The sequence below is a fragment of the Spinacia oleracea genome, chromosome 4 (assembly GCF_020520425.1).
Source record: "Spinacia oleracea cultivar Varoflay chromosome 4, BTI_SOV_V1, whole genome shotgun sequence".
Taxonomy (NCBI): Eukaryota; Viridiplantae; Streptophyta; class Magnoliopsida; order Caryophyllales; family Amaranthaceae; genus Spinacia; species Spinacia oleracea.
In genome coordinates this window covers 183999617-184018640 of record NC_079490.1, presented here as the reverse complement: position 1 = coordinate 184018640, position 19024 = coordinate 183999617, and the positions used below count along the sequence as shown (strand labels likewise).

At 33.0% G+C, this 19024-nt stretch overlaps 1 protein-coding gene across 3 annotated transcripts; it reads right to left on the bottom strand.

The window, feature by feature from the left end:
- Positions 1-7104: 7104 nt before the first annotated feature.
- Positions 7105-15871, bottom strand: LOC110805689 (polyadenylate-binding protein-interacting protein 9). 3 transcript variants are annotated; one of them, XM_022011317.2, is made up of 10 exons: positions 15078-15871; positions 13771-13881; positions 13621-13665; positions 10064-10139; positions 9866-9978; positions 9706-9765; positions 9524-9571; positions 9356-9424; positions 7582-7643; positions 7105-7453 (listed from the first exon to the last, which is right to left on the bottom strand). In XM_022011317.2, the coding sequence occupies exons 1-10, from the start codon at positions 15354-15356 to the stop codon at positions 7396-7398; spliced, it is 921 nt and encodes a 306-aa protein (XP_021867009.1). In that variant the 5' UTR covers positions 15357-15871; the 3' UTR covers positions 7105-7395. The 3 variants fall into 3 exon arrangements, with proteins under 3 accessions (XP_021867009.1, XP_021867017.1, XP_021867021.1); XM_022011325.2 differs by having other exon boundaries at positions 10064-10136; positions 15078-15825; XM_022011329.2 differs by lacking the exon at positions 7105-7453 and having other exon boundaries at positions 7578-7643; positions 10064-10136; positions 15078-15832.
- Positions 15872-19024: the final 3153 nt, after the last annotated feature.

Here is a 19024-nt window from a genome sequence, read left to right as displayed (position 1 = left end):
AAACAATATACTATGTAATTATATAATTATATACAAATTTTACACTACAAAATTTTCCGGCCGGGGGGGCCAGGCCCACCCCAGCCACAACCAAGATCCGCCCCTGGTTAGCTTGACGCGAGTTGGCAGGTATGAATCTCTTACGAGTAAGGAGAAGGTTAAGGAAATTTTCAATAGGCTTAATGTATAATTTTACCTTATAATTGTACAGTTATGGGCTCGTGGTTACAATTATGTGCATTAGACCATGGGTGGAAGAAAAAAATAATAATTAAAAGATACATCATTATAAAGTTAGAGAAAATGGACAATGTATAGATGATTTACAAGTAACTCAACGGCTAAAAACTGTCAACCCATCCAATGCAAGCCACGTGTACGATTTTAACAAAAACCTAACGAACGTGATCGGAATAAAAGTGTGTTTGACCAAAGTGGAAGTGACACGTACGTAAAGACAAAGTTGGGGCCGTTAGAAACCGAGTCCTTAGCACTCTTTTTATAACGGTTGATACGCCTTAATTGCCCATTAGCCGACCGCACTAAACTTTTTGAGTTTATGCATTTACGTAAGATAGCTTCATGCACTTAGATTAAACATGTTACATCATGATATTGATATAAGTAGTAATGTATGCTACTATAAAGATTGTTAATCAACATCATTCAACGCGTATTACATGTGTTCATCTACTTTATTAGAAATAGTCTTCTGTAAAGATATTAAGTCGTCTGGTGCAGATTGAAGTCACGTAAGCAAGTATTATTATGTAAGGCGTGTTTGCACGTAGAACCAGTGTATGTAACTTAGTATTGAGTTTATGTTATTCATTATGATTAAACAATTTACTTTGGATTTGTATGATTTTGAAAAGCATCTTATTTAAATCCTGACCAGTTTTATTAGATTGATAAGGAAAAAACAACTTAAAATTAAATGAGGTTACTTTTTCAAATGTGTATGATGTGGTCTAATCTATATCACATGAGTAATAAGGTAATGATTGAAATTTCAAAACAAGGTAAACAAAACGTAACCTTATTTGAACCACTTATTTGTTTGGCTTATTATTAACATGACATTATTACGTACACATAAAGTTTGTTCTCTTTCGGTCACCATTTCTATTAGTCAATTAATTTTATCGGTCTCTAAACTTCTATAACTACCTTGTCTTTGATTTTTCAAGAATTACCCTCTATATATAAGAGTACAAAAACTTGAATAACTTTAAAAACTAAATTATAACACTTTTAACACCCATGAAATTGACGTGGAAAGACATATTTAAAGACAAAACATTTTATCTAGCCGTCAATAAGTCATATGTCAAAGTTTTTTTCTTTATCTTTTTTTTTTATCTTGTTATCTTATCAAATGGAATAGGATTGGTAGGTTAGATATCTAAAAGGAAAGAGAAGTTTCGATGAATTGGTCTAAAAAGAATGCCACATGGCTGAAGGAGATATGTGAACAGAATGCCAAAAAAAAAAGAACCCACTAATCAATTGTATATACAAAAGGTGTCTAATTAAACAAAGAAGAAAAAGAACATAGAAAACCTGTGTACACAAAATAGATTTTTGTGTGATAGCTGCTTTTTCTAATAAGAGTCATGCATGACGTTTTTATACAAAAAGCCCATACAATTCGTTAATTTCATACCATGAACGAAAATTACCGTGGACCACAAAAGGTAAAGATGATTTTGGGCCGGTCTGGCCTGAGGCTCTACATGTCCCGGCACGAAAAAGGTTCGGCTCAGCACGGGCACGGAAAAACCACGGCCTGGCACGGAAACAAAAAAAGCACGGCCTGACACGATGACGAAGTCGTGGGTTGTGGGCCGTGTATGGGCTGCATTTTGTGAAAATTTACGACAAGGCAAGGCACGGCACGACACGACACGACACGACAAAACACGCTAAATTTAGTAAAATTAGGTTTAGCGTTAGAATCCAACTTTTCTTTTCTTGTATTTTGCTTATCTAATGTTTCTTAAGACTTTTCTAATAGGCTTTTCGGCTTTAGATAGTATTATTATGTTACTGTCAATCCATTATTCACGGGTAGTTTGTAGCTAACTCAAAATAAACTTCTATGAGGGTTATGAATGAATGAATGAATGAATGAATGAATTTTTGCTTCTCACCGATTGTTGCTATTGTTTTATTGCTTTTGTTTTGTTGTAGGACTTTATAGATATTGTGTTGTCATATATTCGTTATAATTTTATAAAGCACCCCAAAGTCCCGCAATTTGATAAATTCTCCTCGTCGGTCCCGCTTGTGCCTGATGTGCGCACACAAGTGCCCCGACCAATCGACCCTCGTCCCTCACTCTTGTTGCCAATAGGCAAGAGTGCCCATTTTAAATCAAACGCTTGCTTGTGCTTCTACTAACCCCAAGACACTCCTTCTGCACAAGGCTTGCGTCTTGCCGCCAAAAAACGCAAGAGTGTGCCACACGGATTCGGTGCCAAAAATATTTGGACAATTAACACTTAGGCACGATGACCCGACACGACAAAGCACGCTAAATTTAGAACTTAGGCATATCACGACAATCTGGCTCGACACGAACTGTGGGCCTGAAAGGAAATATGTCCTTGCTCCAGGTTTGCATTTAATGTGAAATATAATAAATGCGGTTCAGAATTAGTTAAGCAAGTTAGTTATTCAGTGAGATCAAGTTATATGAATGTCTAGCTAGAGGAGACTTCAGTTCAAGTGGAATTAATATTATTAATGTCACATCTTACTCTTGGCTGACACATAGGGTCACACAAATAGTACGTGAATGGATCAAGTATTTAGGTGAATATAATATTCAGTAAATACTCTAATAATGGATAATCGAAAACGATGGATGTTGGTTTCGGTGGGAGCTAAACAAACCATCAAAAGGCAAAGACGAGAATATTTGTCTGAAACGAAAATATTGCCGAAAACGGAAATATCTCTCCTCTCTTTTCTCTCTCCTACTCGGCTCTCTCTCCTCTCTCTCTTTGTCGTGCCCGACGAGCATCAGTAAGGACAACACAAGGCCAACCTTGTCGCGCCTCGTGCCTACAACCTCGTTGCCTCATTCCCGCAGTCCAGCGCACCAGCCTACTCCCCTACACGTTGCGTTCACATGGAAGCCCACAGCAGCAGTAGCCCTAGGCAACCACGTTGTCGTGCTGCTTTTTCTTACTCTCTACTCGTTCGTTCGCCGCCGAGAACAACCACCACCACCGTCTTTGTGTCGTGCTCCTTTAGTGTAGCCAACCTGTGTGTTTTCTCTTCTTCCTAATTTCTCCCCTATTTAAATTATTGTTTTAGACTATGATTTGTATTATGATTATTTTGATTATCTATTTTGGGATTAAGATTATGGATTATTAAAGTATGGATTTTGATGTTTGAATGTTGGAAGTAATTAATGGAGTTATAATTCTCAGATTGGTTTAATTAATAAAGCATGTATATAAAGATTGCAAAATATCTAACGATTAATGGTACGAAGTTTCAACTGCTTGATAAGCATAAATGCATTCAAATTTTACAAATAATACATCAGCACACCAGCCATCTATTGGTGTATCCCCTCCCCCAAAGAAACTAAAGAAGCTATATAGGCACGTATTTTCTTCAAAAAAAAAATATTGCATATAATTTTTTCAAAAACCAGAAATCTCTCATTTTTGTTTTTTCTCTCCCCAAAAGTTTCTCTCTCTTCATTTGTACGTGATTTTTTTTTCTAATCTCGAGTAACAATTTCAATCGGAGAATCTGCTTGCTTTTGCGCCGCCCTTATCCTTCGCGACAATGAAGTCGTTGCCACTAGCTGTAAATTTCTTTTCTCTTTTCTCCTTCTTTTTTGCTTTTAATTTGCTTAGTTTTTCGTGGTTTTTTTGATTGAATTTATATGTTTATTAGAAGCATATCTTTGATAACACAATAGATTTTTCCTTTTATGTTCTATATTTGTGCGCACATGAATATTTTTGTGATTTAGATATTTTCCGGTTGACTCTCCATTTTCTTGCAAAATTTCTTTGAAAATTGGATCTAGAAATTTTTTATGTTCAAATCCAGATTTTTCAAAATGTTCATATTTATGTATGGTTATGTTCATTTTGTGAGATACTGATGTTCATCTCACTTTCTTATGAAGATTAAATATATGGTTGTTAATTATTAAGATATGGAACTTTATAATGTTCATATTCTGAGAATAAAATGTTCATTTTTGTTGTTTATAATATTTTTATTTTTCTTAAAATTGATTTTGTTAATATGTAAGAGATTTAAAATTAAAATCTGGTTGATATCTCAATTTTCTTGCCAACTTTTTTTCCCAAAAAAGATCTAGAATGTTGTTTATTTTTCAGATCTAGATTTTTTTCGAGGTTCATATGATCTAGAATGTATGATTATGTTCGTTTTGTGATATTCAGATATTTATTATATTCTTATTTATTAAGATTAAATTTGTGTTTGTTGGTTAAGTTATGCAACTTACTAATGTTTATTTTTTGAGAATAAAATATTCATTTCTGGTGCTTATTATATTTTCACTCGTCTTGAAAATATTTTTGTTAATGCATTAGTGATTTAGAATTTTCTTTTGAGGGCTCCATTTTCTCTCACTTTTCTTATGAAATTACTTCTAAAAAAAATTAAATATAATTTTGTTTTTTGTAGATCTAGAATTTTTTAAAGGTTTTTGTCAGTCCATTATTATGTTAATTCTGAAAAGCTCTAATGTTGCTTTTGTGAGATTATGATGTTCGTATCTATTTATTATGAATATTAATTGCATACTCGTTGATTGAAGTATGAAACTAAATAACGTTCATTTTCTGGGAATATAATTTTTTTTTATTCCGTATAATATTGTCATTCTTCTTAAAATATTTTTCCAATGTGAGGTGATTTAGAAAGCTTCTGATTGAAATCTATATTTTCTCTCTCTTATTGCTTGCCACATTTCTTCAAAATATTCAGATCTAGAATTTTATTTTTGTTCAAATCTTTAAATTATAAGGTTTATGTCAATCTATTGTTATGTATATTTTGAAATCCTTGATGTTTATTTTGCAAAATTTTGATGTTCACATCTACTTATTATAAAGATTGAACTTATGATGGTTAACTTAATTAAGTTGTGGAAATTAAAATGTTCATTTTCTGATAATAAAAATGTTCGTCATCTTAAAGTTTTATATTCAAATTATGAAGGTATTGATGTTCATAATGTGAATGTATAGTATGTATAACTATTTAAGTTCATTTTTTATAAGTTCTCTCTTCATTTTCAAACACATTTTCATATTGACTTTAGTAAATAATACATAGATTGTGTATATTCATTTTGAAGAATATTGTGTTCATTTACAAAATGATTATTATGCTAATAGTCCTTGATTTATATGATAGCAGTTCATTTCGAGCATGTACATTTATAAAAAGTTGAATATTCGATCAAGTATAAGCACTTTTTTTTTTTTTTTAATTCCCATTGATTATTCTTGTATATTGTCATTTAAACATTTTGCATGCTCATCATTTTCAAATCAATAAATGTTGATTTAGTTGTGATCATCATATCAAATTACTTACTATTTTCATTTTCAACCTACAAAAACAAGGAAATTAAAGCCATGAAGGTCAAATATTATGTTCAAATCACATTTCATAGAAACATTCAAAAGTATCAAAACTCGAGATTACATCAAAAGTAAGATTCAAGATTGAAGATGTAGAAAAATAAGAGGATGACTTGTTCCAATATCTTGCAATTCAAGTACAGGTTTAGATAGGCAATGCCTAAAATGTTCATTTTTGGTAAAATATGTTATTTTACACATTATATGTAATTACTCCTTCCGTCCCAGATTAGTTGTTACACTTTCCTTTTTCGTCCGTCCCAGATTAGTTGTTACACTTCTAAAGTAGGAACCAATTGAGGTTGGCATGAGTGGTTAAGGGCCTCTTACTCCTTAACCAAGGTCTCGGGTTCGAGCCTTGGAAATGGAAGAAATCTCAACTGGGAGGGATGCTGCCCATCGAGGTACCCATGCAAACTCCCGCGGGAGATTAGTCCACTCGTCGAAGGCGGTGGGAACTCCTCGTAGTATAACCAAAAAAAAAAAAAACAATTCTCAAGTAGGAATGACCCCACAATTATTATATTATCTCTCTCTTCCCACTAAAACTTTTTTGGTCCCCACACCCTCTCTCATTCAATTAAAAAAAATACCCCACTAACTCCTATCACATCTACTTTTTCAATAAAATAACAATTGATAACCAAACAACCACTTATCACCTAACACTTTGTGCAAAGGTAAGTGTAACAACTAATCTGGGACGGAAGGAGTATATGTTTAATGTAATAACATAGTAATACAATACATCTCATATCTAAATTGGTTAAATAGATGAGGATTTCCAAATAGATAGATAAACGTTCATCTTCGAATGAGTAGATAAATGTTCATTTCAAAATAAATAAATAAATGTTTATTTTCATACCAGTATATTACTGTTACTGTTCATCTTAAACAACACAAAACGTCATTTTGGATAGGACACAGCCAAAAATTTGCGCTTAAAGCCTAGGAATTATCCATTTAGATCTTTAGCCATCAATCCCTAATTAACTCGCTAACTCAATTTCTCTTACATAGTAAATGACCATAGTTAGGATTATTATTAACAGCAAAATAACCATAATTGGGATAAATCTCACGTCAATTTTCCCCTAGTTGTAGTGATACTGTTCTTCATTTCTTATCCAAGGGACCAAGTTATAAGAAAAATACTTGTAACAACTAACAAGTAAAAGAAGGCCACAGAGACAACTAATTCTTAAGATGGGTTTAGTCGAACAGTTTCATCAGAAATAAATAATGAAGCCATGTTATGTTAGCTTTCGGCTTTGCTCTTGGCCAACCAGAAAGAGTCAAGCCATGTTACACGCCGGCTTTGCTCTTGGCCAGCCTCAGCCTCAGCCTCAGCCTCAGCCTCAGCCTCAGCCGCAGCCTCAGCCTCAGCCTCAGAGCCTTTTCTCTCCTAAAGCTAACAGCTTGGGGGTGACGAACGAAAGTAGCAACATTTCAACAAGATATTGCCAAGAACCACATATAAATATGGGTTAAGAAAAGCAATAAAATACTATTAAAGAGTCTAGAGAGGGTCCTGTAAAAACTTCAATTGAAGCAAAGAAGGGTCCTATATGTATGTATGTTTGAACCTCATGGGAAGCAGGATGACTATTGTTAAAGGAACAAAGAAGGGAAATTCTTTAAAGTTGTTTCACCATCCCTTCAACCAAGGTGGTCTTTTCCTGATTGCATTTTACTACATATACGCCTCAATCCACGAATCGTGGATTTCGATACCAACTCAGTTTGGTCCTGGTCGAGCTAGTCGTGGCCTCACTGGTGTCTTTGAAGGACTCACCCTACATATTTCCACAACATTCAAACACGCTCATTCGCAAATGCCAAACCATGTAATGAATTTGTTCTAAGAATTACATTATAAAAATACAACAGAATATAGAGCATTACTTTCCGGGCAGAGGACTACCTGATGGGCTGAGTACCTAAAACCATCCCACTACAGTTCAAGGCCATGATAGCACTTTCAGCCTGCAGCAGAAAAAGCACAAGAAGACAGGTTTAATAGTATTATTCTTCCTCTTTAATAGAGCTTCCCATTTAGGGACAACTATTATCAAGAGTACCAACAAGAAAATGCAGGATACATAAGTTTGTTAAGCATAAGTTTGTTAAGGCTGGAACTTGATCAGGCGCTGGCGGACTAGAGGCTCGAAAAGTTCCCCCAGACATGATATTATTATGCACTTTACAGAGGGATTACTTTCATAATTCACTACACAGATACATAGTACACACCCAAAAAACATGATTGAATACAAAACAATTACGACATGTATCATTCCCATACTTCATCAAGGTAAAAGACGGTTTCACCGTTTGACAAGTTTCATTTTGCCAGCCCACTACGTACCAAAAATGTTGAATAAAAATCCTTAAATGTTAGATAGTAACACAAAATACCCAAAAGTTGAGAAAAAAGGTCCACAATTAATTGGTCTAAATAAAAATATTGTTGACAAAAGGCACAAAAAAGTGGACAAGGTGCCCATAAAGTAACCGACAAATTCTTAACTGCAAATTACCCAAATTTCTTTGAATCTCCACTATAGAATAATTAGGGAAAGCTCCAACCACCTTAGTCCAGCCCTAGCCACACAGTCCACCAAAGAGCCATCATGCATTTCACCAAAGCAACCTCTTCTCTCTCCCTCCGAAGTCTGAACTCCATAAACTATTCTGTAGCCATTTGACGGACTTACCTGTGCTTCATTATACACTGCAAAAGGCTATCTTCTAAATGAAATTAAGTTCCCCCTCACAGGTAATAAGCTGCAGCACTTTTCCTGACCTATTTATTTTGTTCTCCCAACTAATAGAAAGAGAGGAAGTTATTTTATCCAAGCAAATGCAGCCTATAAACTTCGTGGTGCTAGTATGTTCAAAACTCAAGTAGTCTTCGCATTTATTGAATGTTGGGAAACAAAATCTCTTCGCTCATCAATAGAAAACAACACCTAGTAGCACCTCTTGCAACATCTTCAGTCAAAAACCAAACAGTAGGTCCATCCTTCAGCATCCAGTGTTCCATATCCCAAACGCAATCAATATCTTCAGCATTTACTAATTCTCTGTTACACTATCTACTTATAGTTAAACACTCAGATTCTTGTATATGTATTAGACAGAGGAAGTAGATTCAATCATTTATGTTGTGGGAAGTTCTTTTATGCCACAACAATTTATGACAAGAAAAAACCTAGTGTCAAAGATGTCTTGGTGATAATAACGTACTAATATAGGTAATGGTATAATATTATCTGAAACACCACAGAATTAAGGCCACCCTAGCCCTGAAGTATATAAGGCAACTAGATTAAGTCCCGTGCACGCACGGGTATTCGAAAATTATTCCATCTTTTTTATAAAATTTAACTGGAATAATTTTATTCCTTAAAGCTAATGCGTAAAAAAGAATCTTGAACGTACTCATTTAATCACCTAATAAGCAATTTTTGTCCTACAAGGTATTATATATTTTGTATGTTAATTTGACCAAAATATATATCGATACAAATCTAACAAGATCTCACATGACCTACAATTTTTCTTAGGTAGAAATCACAAAAAATGAACAAAGGTCTAGTTTAAATAGTGTAAAAAACAAGATGGTGCGATATTTATGGAACGGAGGAAGTAATAGAATCCTCAAAATTGAAGACTTCCAGTATAGTGTGACTTACGATTGTGAATTCGACAAAAGCAATACGAGTCGAATGCACATTGTCCCCCAAAAGCCTCAAACGGGAAACCTATCAAGTAAAACTATCATCGTAAGTAACTATTAAAGACGCTTTTCTTCAATGGGATAAATAATCTTAGCATGTTCTATTCACATTTCATAAACATACCTCACCACAAGCACTTTCAAAGTAATTCTTCACATCCAACTGAGAAACCTGAAACAGAAGATTAAGGGGATGTCATGCCAAAGAGTACAACCACCCAATGATCATCACTAATTGATACACAGAAAAATATTTGATTAAAGCATGAAGTGTGAAATCAGAGTCGTCGATAGGACTTGTTGTACCTTTTTATCAATATTTGTACAATAGACGGTTCTCGCACACATTTCTCTCTCATCTTCAGACTGTTGTAAATAATTGAAATTTAGAATGTATAATTTTCCTTATGGTGATTTGTGAGGGTAAAATTGTTTATGCAGAAAGATATAACAACGTAACCCATACCCTAGGAAGAAATGTAGGATTCACAGGGAGTATAGCAGTTTTTGAAGGCAAGACCCTGACAGGATAGAATCCCAGCATTGTTCCACCTAGACTTAAAGCAGCTCTAGCACCATCTGCAAACAAAAAATTAAACAACATGAGCATGAAAGCAAAAAAACATGTATAAATGGCTCTCAAAAGTTCAAATTCACAACTTACGCTCATCAGCAAACTCTACAAAAGCAAAACGAAGAACCGAATGCGGGTCACCGCAAATTCGGCAGTCAACAACCTGCTAATAGAACCAAAAATATATGGCAATTAATCAAACAGAACAAAATTTTCATTCAAGCCAATAAATCATGTGTACCACTAGCATCAATCACATTTCGCCTGAAACAAAATTCATTCAAAATAAATACAAAGTATTAACTTTTAAATAACTTTTATCCTTTAGACAATATGTACTGTGGTTGAGAGAAGTTGGAGAAAAGAAAAAAAAGTTTGCAAACAGAGTTGCTGCAGTTTACCACACATATTATTGGGCATAGACCAAGAAGTTCAAAAATTCCCACATTACAAAATCAAACAGAGAGCAAAGAGCCAAAAGGAGCTGAGTTGAGAATAATCCTTATATATGTCAGGTTCTTTTTTTATTTTTTAATTGATAACAAAACAAATAAGCTCAACGGTCACAATTATTTGTCAAATTAAGAAATACAACGAAGAGAGGAGCATCATTATATGTGATGTCTCCCACCACGTCTTCACTACTATCAATTAACGTTTGACATAGAAACTTCACAAGTATGTAGGTCATCCAGAAAAAAGAAATATTCGAGATATACTGAGTACTGAGAATCTGAGATCCTATTCAGAGTTTGGGAAACTCAGATCTCTCATTAAAACTAATATCAGTGCTATATCATGGTAAGACGCTAACAGCTTGGTCATGACTAATAAAACTCAACAAGCAGCCACACATTGAGGACTAGAATGCAAAAGCGTTTTAACAAACACACACACACATTGAGGACTAGAATACAAAAGCTTTTTAACAAACACACACACACATTCAGGACTAGAATGCAAAAGCGTTTAACAAACACACACACACACCCACATTGAGAACTAGAATGCAAAAGCATTTAATACACACACACACACACACACACACACACACACACACACACACACGTGTGGAGGACTAGAGTGCAAAAGCCTATAACAAACTTATTAGTAGCTCCGGAAGAAAAAGGAATGTATAAAAGAAAGAAACGAAAAACAATAATAGACAAGCAACTTTGATCTTTGACATAATTGATTTGAGTACTTCACTCTTGGACAATAGCAACGATGACATGCTTAGTTTTACCAAAGCAATTTACAAGCAACCCTAACGAAACTTATTCTCACTCTCACTAATTATAACAAGTACTCCCTCCGTCCCTTCTTAACTAGGCCTTAATTCTTACCAATTTGCAATGTTGTTAAGAAAGAGAAGAAAATCTTACATAGAGAGATAGAAATATTTTAGTATATTGAAGTTCTGAACAAGACAGATAGGATTTTGAATAGTCAACATGCAAGATGAAAAAAACAATGCTCCAGGCATAAAAGGAAACCAGCAAGAGACTCCATACACAAACATATTCATATGTATGACTTCTGCCAACAATATGAACAGTTTTGAAAACTAATCATGAGCCGTACATTTTCCTCCTTACTCTTCTCCGCCTTGGCCTTCACTAAAGCATTTCCTTGACTCCATTAACTCTGATTGAAGCTCTAAGCTCTCGGAAAAGAAAACAAGATAAGTCTCTTAAAGGAGCAAAGAACACTCAGAATGGCTCCCTTCTTGATCAATTGGCAATAAATCCTCAAGTCAAACATGGCAGCTTTCTGAAAGATGTTGGAACTTAGACAATTAAACATATACCTTGTTTATAGAACTTATATTCAATTTCCTTTTTAGGCTTAACTTTGAGGGCCTATTAGCCTATCAAACTATTATCGTACCGAAAAGGTGTAAGTATTTGACTTTCTCTAGCTCACAGAATAATAATCAACTCCCATGCTTATTTCACGTTCCCCCCAAAAATTTAACAGGACTCGCAACTCGCAAGAGATATGCACGCACTTAAAGGATATACTCCACATACAAGAAATTTTAGATTACCGAATATTGAAGATAAATAATCACATGTGATGTGATTAACGTAGACTTAGTCTCAGTTGTTATGTAAATATCTAGATGTTAGATCCTATTTTGTTTACCTTATTTCCACTTATTTCACAAAGAATAAGTTCAGATAAGATAAGTTCAACAAAAATAAGGCTAGCCAACTACAATTTACGACTAAAATAAGTTTTCGTAAGTTCTAATTGTTTAAATAAATTCATATAGGTACAACAAAATAGAATGAAGAGCTCGATTTGGTAAGAAAATATGTTAACATGACTGCTATCTTTAAGCGCGCACATCATCACCACTACAGAAAATATATGCAACTTGCTTGTCTATAGAGTGACAGATGTTTTCCTTTCAAAATGGAAACAAATTACTCATTTGGAATACTAAAAACCTTAATCTGACATTTGAAAAGAGAGAACTTACAATTTTAAAGTGAATGGGTTAACCAACTTATGATTTCCTTCAATGCGTTGATAGCAGCTGAACTCCTTTCTTTTAATGTTGCAATTTAAAAGAACACAAAGTTCTCATACACATGGTAGAGAATAGCAGATCTTTTGCAATTTGAAACAGAAATAGAGATATCTTTTGCAATTTGAAACAGAAATAGAGATATCTTTTGCAATTTAACACAGAATTATAGACTCTCACCCTTGATCTTCTTTATTTTAGATGACGTATATAAAAGAAAGTAGAAACCTTGGATGAACAATTAAATCATTTCCGTCTTATAAACAAAGAAACAACATTCTTTACATCCACGTCATGTTACGGAAGAAGAAAGGTATAGAGAACGATCCCAGAGGGAGAAACAAAGAAAAAACAATAGGATTCTGCCTGGTCCATTTCATCCCAGGTAAGTCATTGGTCCTCTTTCATGCTAGACAGAATTAAAACTTAAAGTTTTACGCAATCGTGATGTAGAAAACAATCCTAAGGACTCTAACTAACTAACTACAACAAAATTTGAGTCCAAGAGTATAACCAGATTCTTTTTATTTAATCTTCCCAAATGACTGAGTAATGTTTCAATAAATCATGCTCAACAGGGTAATGAATCATGGACCCGAACCCACTTGTTCTCCTTACATAATTATTAAGCTGGGTTTTTTTGGGCTCAGTAAAGGTTTAGTAAAGATATAAACTACTAAATTTATTAATGTTACTCCCAATTCAAATTTCCGATGCAGAGTCAATGGTAGTCCATAAGTGGGAACAACAGATCGTAACTCAAAAGTGGTTTAATGACGTCTAAACTATAGCAATCCCGTTTTTAAGAGAAAGGTAATAGATGAATGATCAGTGATTTGACAAAACAGTAAAATTATGGTGAAATTTTTTAGTGTATCATACAAAAGCACCTGCAATAACATGTGCACGATTTTCTAATGGTTCAGACAAAAACAAACAACTTGAATTCAAAGTTCAAACAAAAATTTGGCAGTAAAACATATACGTAGATGCACAACCAAGCACCAATATTTTAGCATTCATTACCATAATTAGGACGGAAAAGGCGGACAGAAATTAGAAGAAAAAACAAAAAACAAGAATAATCCAATACTAAGCAGGCGGAAGATACCTGTCCACAACTACTAAACAATGCAGCTAATCGCTCCTCAGTGACCTGATTGGAGAATGGTGAAAGAGTTCCATCAACACAACTTCTCTATAGTCTCGAGTAAATTTAATTTCATAAATCAAAAGAGAATATATTGTTCAACTGCCTTACATGCTGGTCAATGTCAGATACATATACTGTGCGCCTAATACTTTCTTCTCGTTGAGCCCGGAATGATCTTCCATTCATCCGTCTCCTACCTTGGTTAAAGTTATTCCTCCTCTGAAGTAGATTGTGTAACATTTAAAACTAAGTAAATATAACAAAATATACATTAAATGATAGAAATGTTCAGACCTAAAGAACCTACAATAAAATATAAATTATTCATCCATGGAAACTAGTGATAACAAAATAATTACGGCCTGTTTGGTAGCCGGTAATAAATAGTGGAATGGGAATAAATCTAAGTGTTATTTGACAAGAAAAATAACATCATAATATCCATGGTAATGAAACCTTATCTCAAACTTTATGTTTTTCTTCACAAATTTGCAATCTCACCCAATACCACCAAAAAATAGTAATGGATGGTAATATAACTTTTTGAAGAAAACATAGATAATTTTAAGTGAACTAGCATTACCATGGGATGAATATTGATTTTCCTTACAAATTTACGTACAAATTCATTCTCATTTACACTATTTATGACCGACTACCAAAAGAGCTGTTAGTGCTTGGCAAAACACGACTTTTTTAATTGAATGAAAACTGAAAGTATGCAAAGACAAAGACAAAGATATCTTAACTTAGTCCAAAATGCATGAACCACTTGTCAGAAAGCTCCAAAGAGAGAAAGGATTACATAAATTCAAAAGCCGATTTCTTCAATTCTTATTACTATATAAGCATATTGATTTGTAACAGCTACAAAGTAAGATCTGTATTATTGCGAAATGACTGGCTCATGCTCAAATAGTCAAATGAAATGATCAACCTGACAATTCACAAATAAGCCTACAGTGGACATGAACATATGTAGGGCGATTGAAGGGTTAACTAAAAGAAAGGGCTGCACTTGCCCACGATCAAAGGTACTATGGAAATTGTTCACGTAAAACACAACCATCTACCAGCCGAAACGAAAAATGGCCGGTGAGTCCTGACTAATACCCATGATCACGGCAACTACATCACCCTACAACCCGCAATAAAGCAAGACAAAACATACACCAGATAAATTATCCACAAACAAAATATATTTATTCCTTTGATTCTAAACCACCACGATTTCATTCTTTCAACAAAAAATAAAAGGATTCCAAATTGAAAATACAGTAACACAAAAAACCGAATCAAACTAAGGCTAATTTACTCATTTCAACTGATAATTCACCAAATCAAAACACTATCGAATAATCCAAATGCAGAATTACACTAAAAACATAAGATCAAGAGAGAGAAAAGACAAATACCCTGCGATTATTCGGGAAATTATCATTGCCCGAAATCTTCGAAAAATTGTTCTGAACCGACTGATCATTCTTCAGACGAAAAGAAGAGGGGATAAATTCCTCAGCCAAAGGATTCAACTTTGATAAAATGTCGGCAAGCTCGTTAATATTCTTCTGAAATTCGGATTTCGAATCAGAAGAACTCTTATTAGTGTCAGTCTCAGAGTTCTGGGTAGGTGAGTTGCAATTTTTAGTGAACTGATCATCAGAATTCACAACATTTTGTGCAACAGCAGCCATTAAAATTGCAAATTAACAAAACCCCAGATAAAATTAGATGATAATTCGAAAAGGGTATTGAAGAAATTACAAATTCAACAACAACAAAAAATTACACCCCCGAAAAAAAAAAAATTGTGTTAGAGATAGAGGAGGTTGGATTCCTTTTTTCCTCTATTTTATTCTTGAAAAATCAAAGGAATTAGATTACAATAAAAAGAGACAATGAGCCATTTTAAGGAGAAGATGGTTGATGATGTTGATGATGATGATGATCAGAAAAAAAGGAATTTTAAGTTAGAGAGAAAAAGGAGGGGGAGAGTGAAGAAAAGATTCTAGGGTTTTTGGAGGAAGAAAAATGTTAGAAATTAAAAATAAAAAATAAAAAAGGGGGGGTTTTAATTAAATGTGGTTAATGTAATTGTAATTGTTGTTGCTGCTGGTGAATGGTGATGTTGTTGGTGGGGGCTGTTTGTGAAGGGGGAGAAACAGGTGGCTTTGGTGTTGGTCACACTCACAGACTATAGAGTTGAGAGACCAGGAGAGAGAAAGGTTGGATATCAGCCTCCTACTAGTACACTGTGGTGAGTGACTGAGTGGTGGTGACGTAGTATTTTACTTGCGACTTCAGACCAGCCTCCGTTTTGTTTTCTGGTGCACCGGAGTTGAGGTTGTCGCACTTTGTAGTGGGGTTCGTTCGTTGTCGTTTTGAGTTTTTTTTTTTTTTTTGGATCTGATTGGTTTAAAATGCGGGATAAGAATCTGGAAGCATGAAAAAAATTTATAGGATTTCACTTTGATAGTTGTTTACATCACTAGATTGTATGTCTAATGTAGTAAGTCGGTAACTATCTACTTCCTCCATTTTTTTTTAATTGCATCATATGAGATTTCACACTTGCCCATGCAATGTTTTAATCACTAATATCTCTCATTATACATTTTAAAAAATTATAAAAATTTGATAATTTGAAAGTATATTTTAAGACGAATCTAACAAGATCTCACATGAATATATTTTTCCTTACATATAAATTACAAAAAATAACTATATAAGAATATGTGAATAGTGTTAAAACCAAGATGGTGCAATTATTAAAAAATGGAGGAAGTATTACTTTGTATTTGTTGTTTTTTGTATTATAATCCGTATGTGATAAGCAGAACGCGCAGTAAAATCTAAATGAGTTCTTAAGCAAAATGCAAGGCAATAAATTAGTTAAATGTTGGTTCGGTCACTAATTCAGTTCACCATACAAAGTTTTCGGGTAGGGGTTCCATTACTACTGCCACAATATTTTCTGGGTTTGTAGTTACGTTTTTTTTTTTTTTTCTCTTTTATGATCCATGCATTTTCTTTCCTCCCATTACGTATCATTATCAATCAATCAATCATTCATCAATCTATCTATCTATTACTATATACTAAAAGACACACCATGAATGACAAGTGTCACGTCCTGGTGAATCCTTGCTATTTTTTTGGCTTTTTTCGTACTGTTTTTTTCTGTCAAAAAAATTTCGCCATATTTCAAAGAATGTTATCATTCTTTTCTTTTTTTGTATAGAAAATGATTCCTTCTATAATTGATATTTTTTTATCAAAGTTTTATCAATATATCTTTTGTAATTTCCTGTTTATTTCTTATTCTTTCCTTCTATATAAAATAATACAAGTATATATGAAAAAATAAATTATGATTTCATGTACTATGGCAAGGATAAAAAATAATATACTTATACTGATTTGAAGAATATATATGTTACGAATGGAAAAAAATCACAATTTTTTACTGTTTCTATAATATACATGGTAAGCTATTATGAAAACTCCGTAATAGCAAAATAGTATTTTGATTTTCATTAAAAAAAAATCAAAAAAGATCATTATACTCTTGGTCTATAATAGTCTATATATATACTAAAACAGAAGCCCCTAAAACCTAAGATGACACATGTCACTCTCACAATAAAAAAAAATCCCGCTCTTTTTTCTTTCCCTAAATAAATCGATTGGATTGTGTAATCTTTTTTTATTTATGACAACATTATCTTATTATTTTATTTACAATCACATAAGATATAAACTAAATTTAGATATTGCGTGATATTCCTACAGAAAATATACCAAATTCTAAAACTATAGATAATAAAATCTTTGTAATTTCCTTCTAAATCTTTAATTGTATTATTAATCAAATAATCATAATAAAGAAATAGCAAATGAACATCATTATAAGTGAAATTTATCCTAATATCCATTAAAAAGTTTATTTATATCTATATTACACTGAAATCATCATTATTGATGCTACTTATCTACTCCATACATATATTATCTATTTATTAGACTAAATCATATGTTTTCAATTGCTGTAATGAAACTTCAATATTTAGGGAAAGCTAGATGATTGCATAATTATGTAATTATGAATTGATAAAATTATAATTACTAAAATAAATATGGTAGCAAAAAGATCCTCAGTGGCAAGACTAGAAATATTATTATTTAGGAGAAAATACTATGCCGAACAAATTTGTTGAGCGGTTAGTGTGTGATTATTGTTAAGAGTTTATAAGCCAAGTTGTTAAGAGTCTAAGTTTGTTGTTAAGAGTCAAACAAACTAGATTAGATAATCCATTTTTGATTGGATATATAGCGGAAATGTATATAAGGGTTATTTACATTTGACTTGTGCATCGAGATTGAAGATATATTTTAAGAAACGAGAAGTTACAAATGCCTTTTTGTTTAGATTTTGTTATATTATTAGGATGCGTATTGTTTTTTTTTTGTTTTATTATCTCTCTCTAATCTAACCTTCATTTTGGAGGAAAAAGGTAAAATTGAAAATGTGCAGAGCACATAAAAGCTTCTTGAAACCCATTTTTATATCATGTATTGGTCAATAAATCAAATATTTAATTTCAATAAACTCCGTATGAAGTTCTATCTTTAAAAAAATTCTTAAAAGTGAATAAAATAAAATAAGTAATGCGATAATAAATTTGTTTATCTTCTAAAGGAAAAAACGGCCTCCATGCAAAATTCGAGAATTACAATTTTTAACATAGTCTTATCAATTTTTTAGTTATTAATTATATGAACATGTTAACTATAACATGTTTAATAAGGTTAGAGTCAGTTATAGATAAGGACCGTACAAAAAGGTGAGCTTGGGAGCGTTTTGAGTTAATAATTAAAAGTTAAAAACCTTTAAGACTAGCGATAATCCACTAATAAAATCAAATTTACCATTTTTTCTAACATTAACAAATTTTAATTAGCATGATCGAAAAAGATTTTGCATAATATTTGAGAGTTTAACATTTAAGCATACTCAAGAGAGCTAAATAAGACTCAAGATGCGCACACGTACATAATTACTTCGTTCGACCCTTTTTATTCTTTAAGCTTGGTATCATGGACACGAATTAACGAATTGAATAATAAAAATGGAAATAGATTCTTTTTTTCTTTAAAAGAATGCAGAATTTACTTTCATTATTATTGTCCATGTGATCGACAAGTAGCCACTTACTTATTTTGTGGTTGGATTAAGTAAAAGGGAGCTTGAAGAATTCGATGAATCAAAGTATTGGATGAATTAAAAGAAAATGATTCACTGAAATAAAAAGGATAATTAAACACGTGTTTTTTGTGATGAACAAGGATTGAAATGATAATA

What these genes read in the sequence shown, in the direction of transcription:
- LOC110805689 (XM_022011317.2), bottom strand. Translation starts at nt 15,356, where the DNA reads ATGGCTGCTGTTGCACAAAATGTTGTGAATTCTGATGATCAGTTCACT. An exon ending in TATCTGACATTGACCAGCAT is followed by an intron (nt 13,666 to 13,770) that starts GTAAGGCAGTTG and finishes TTCTCCAATCAG; the next exon opens with GTCACTGAGGAGCGATTAGC. An exon ending in TTGAAAGTGCTTGTGGTGAG is followed by an intron (nt 9,425 to 9,523) that starts GTATGTTTATGA and finishes TTTACTTGATAG; the next exon opens with GTTTCCCGTTTGAGGCTTTT.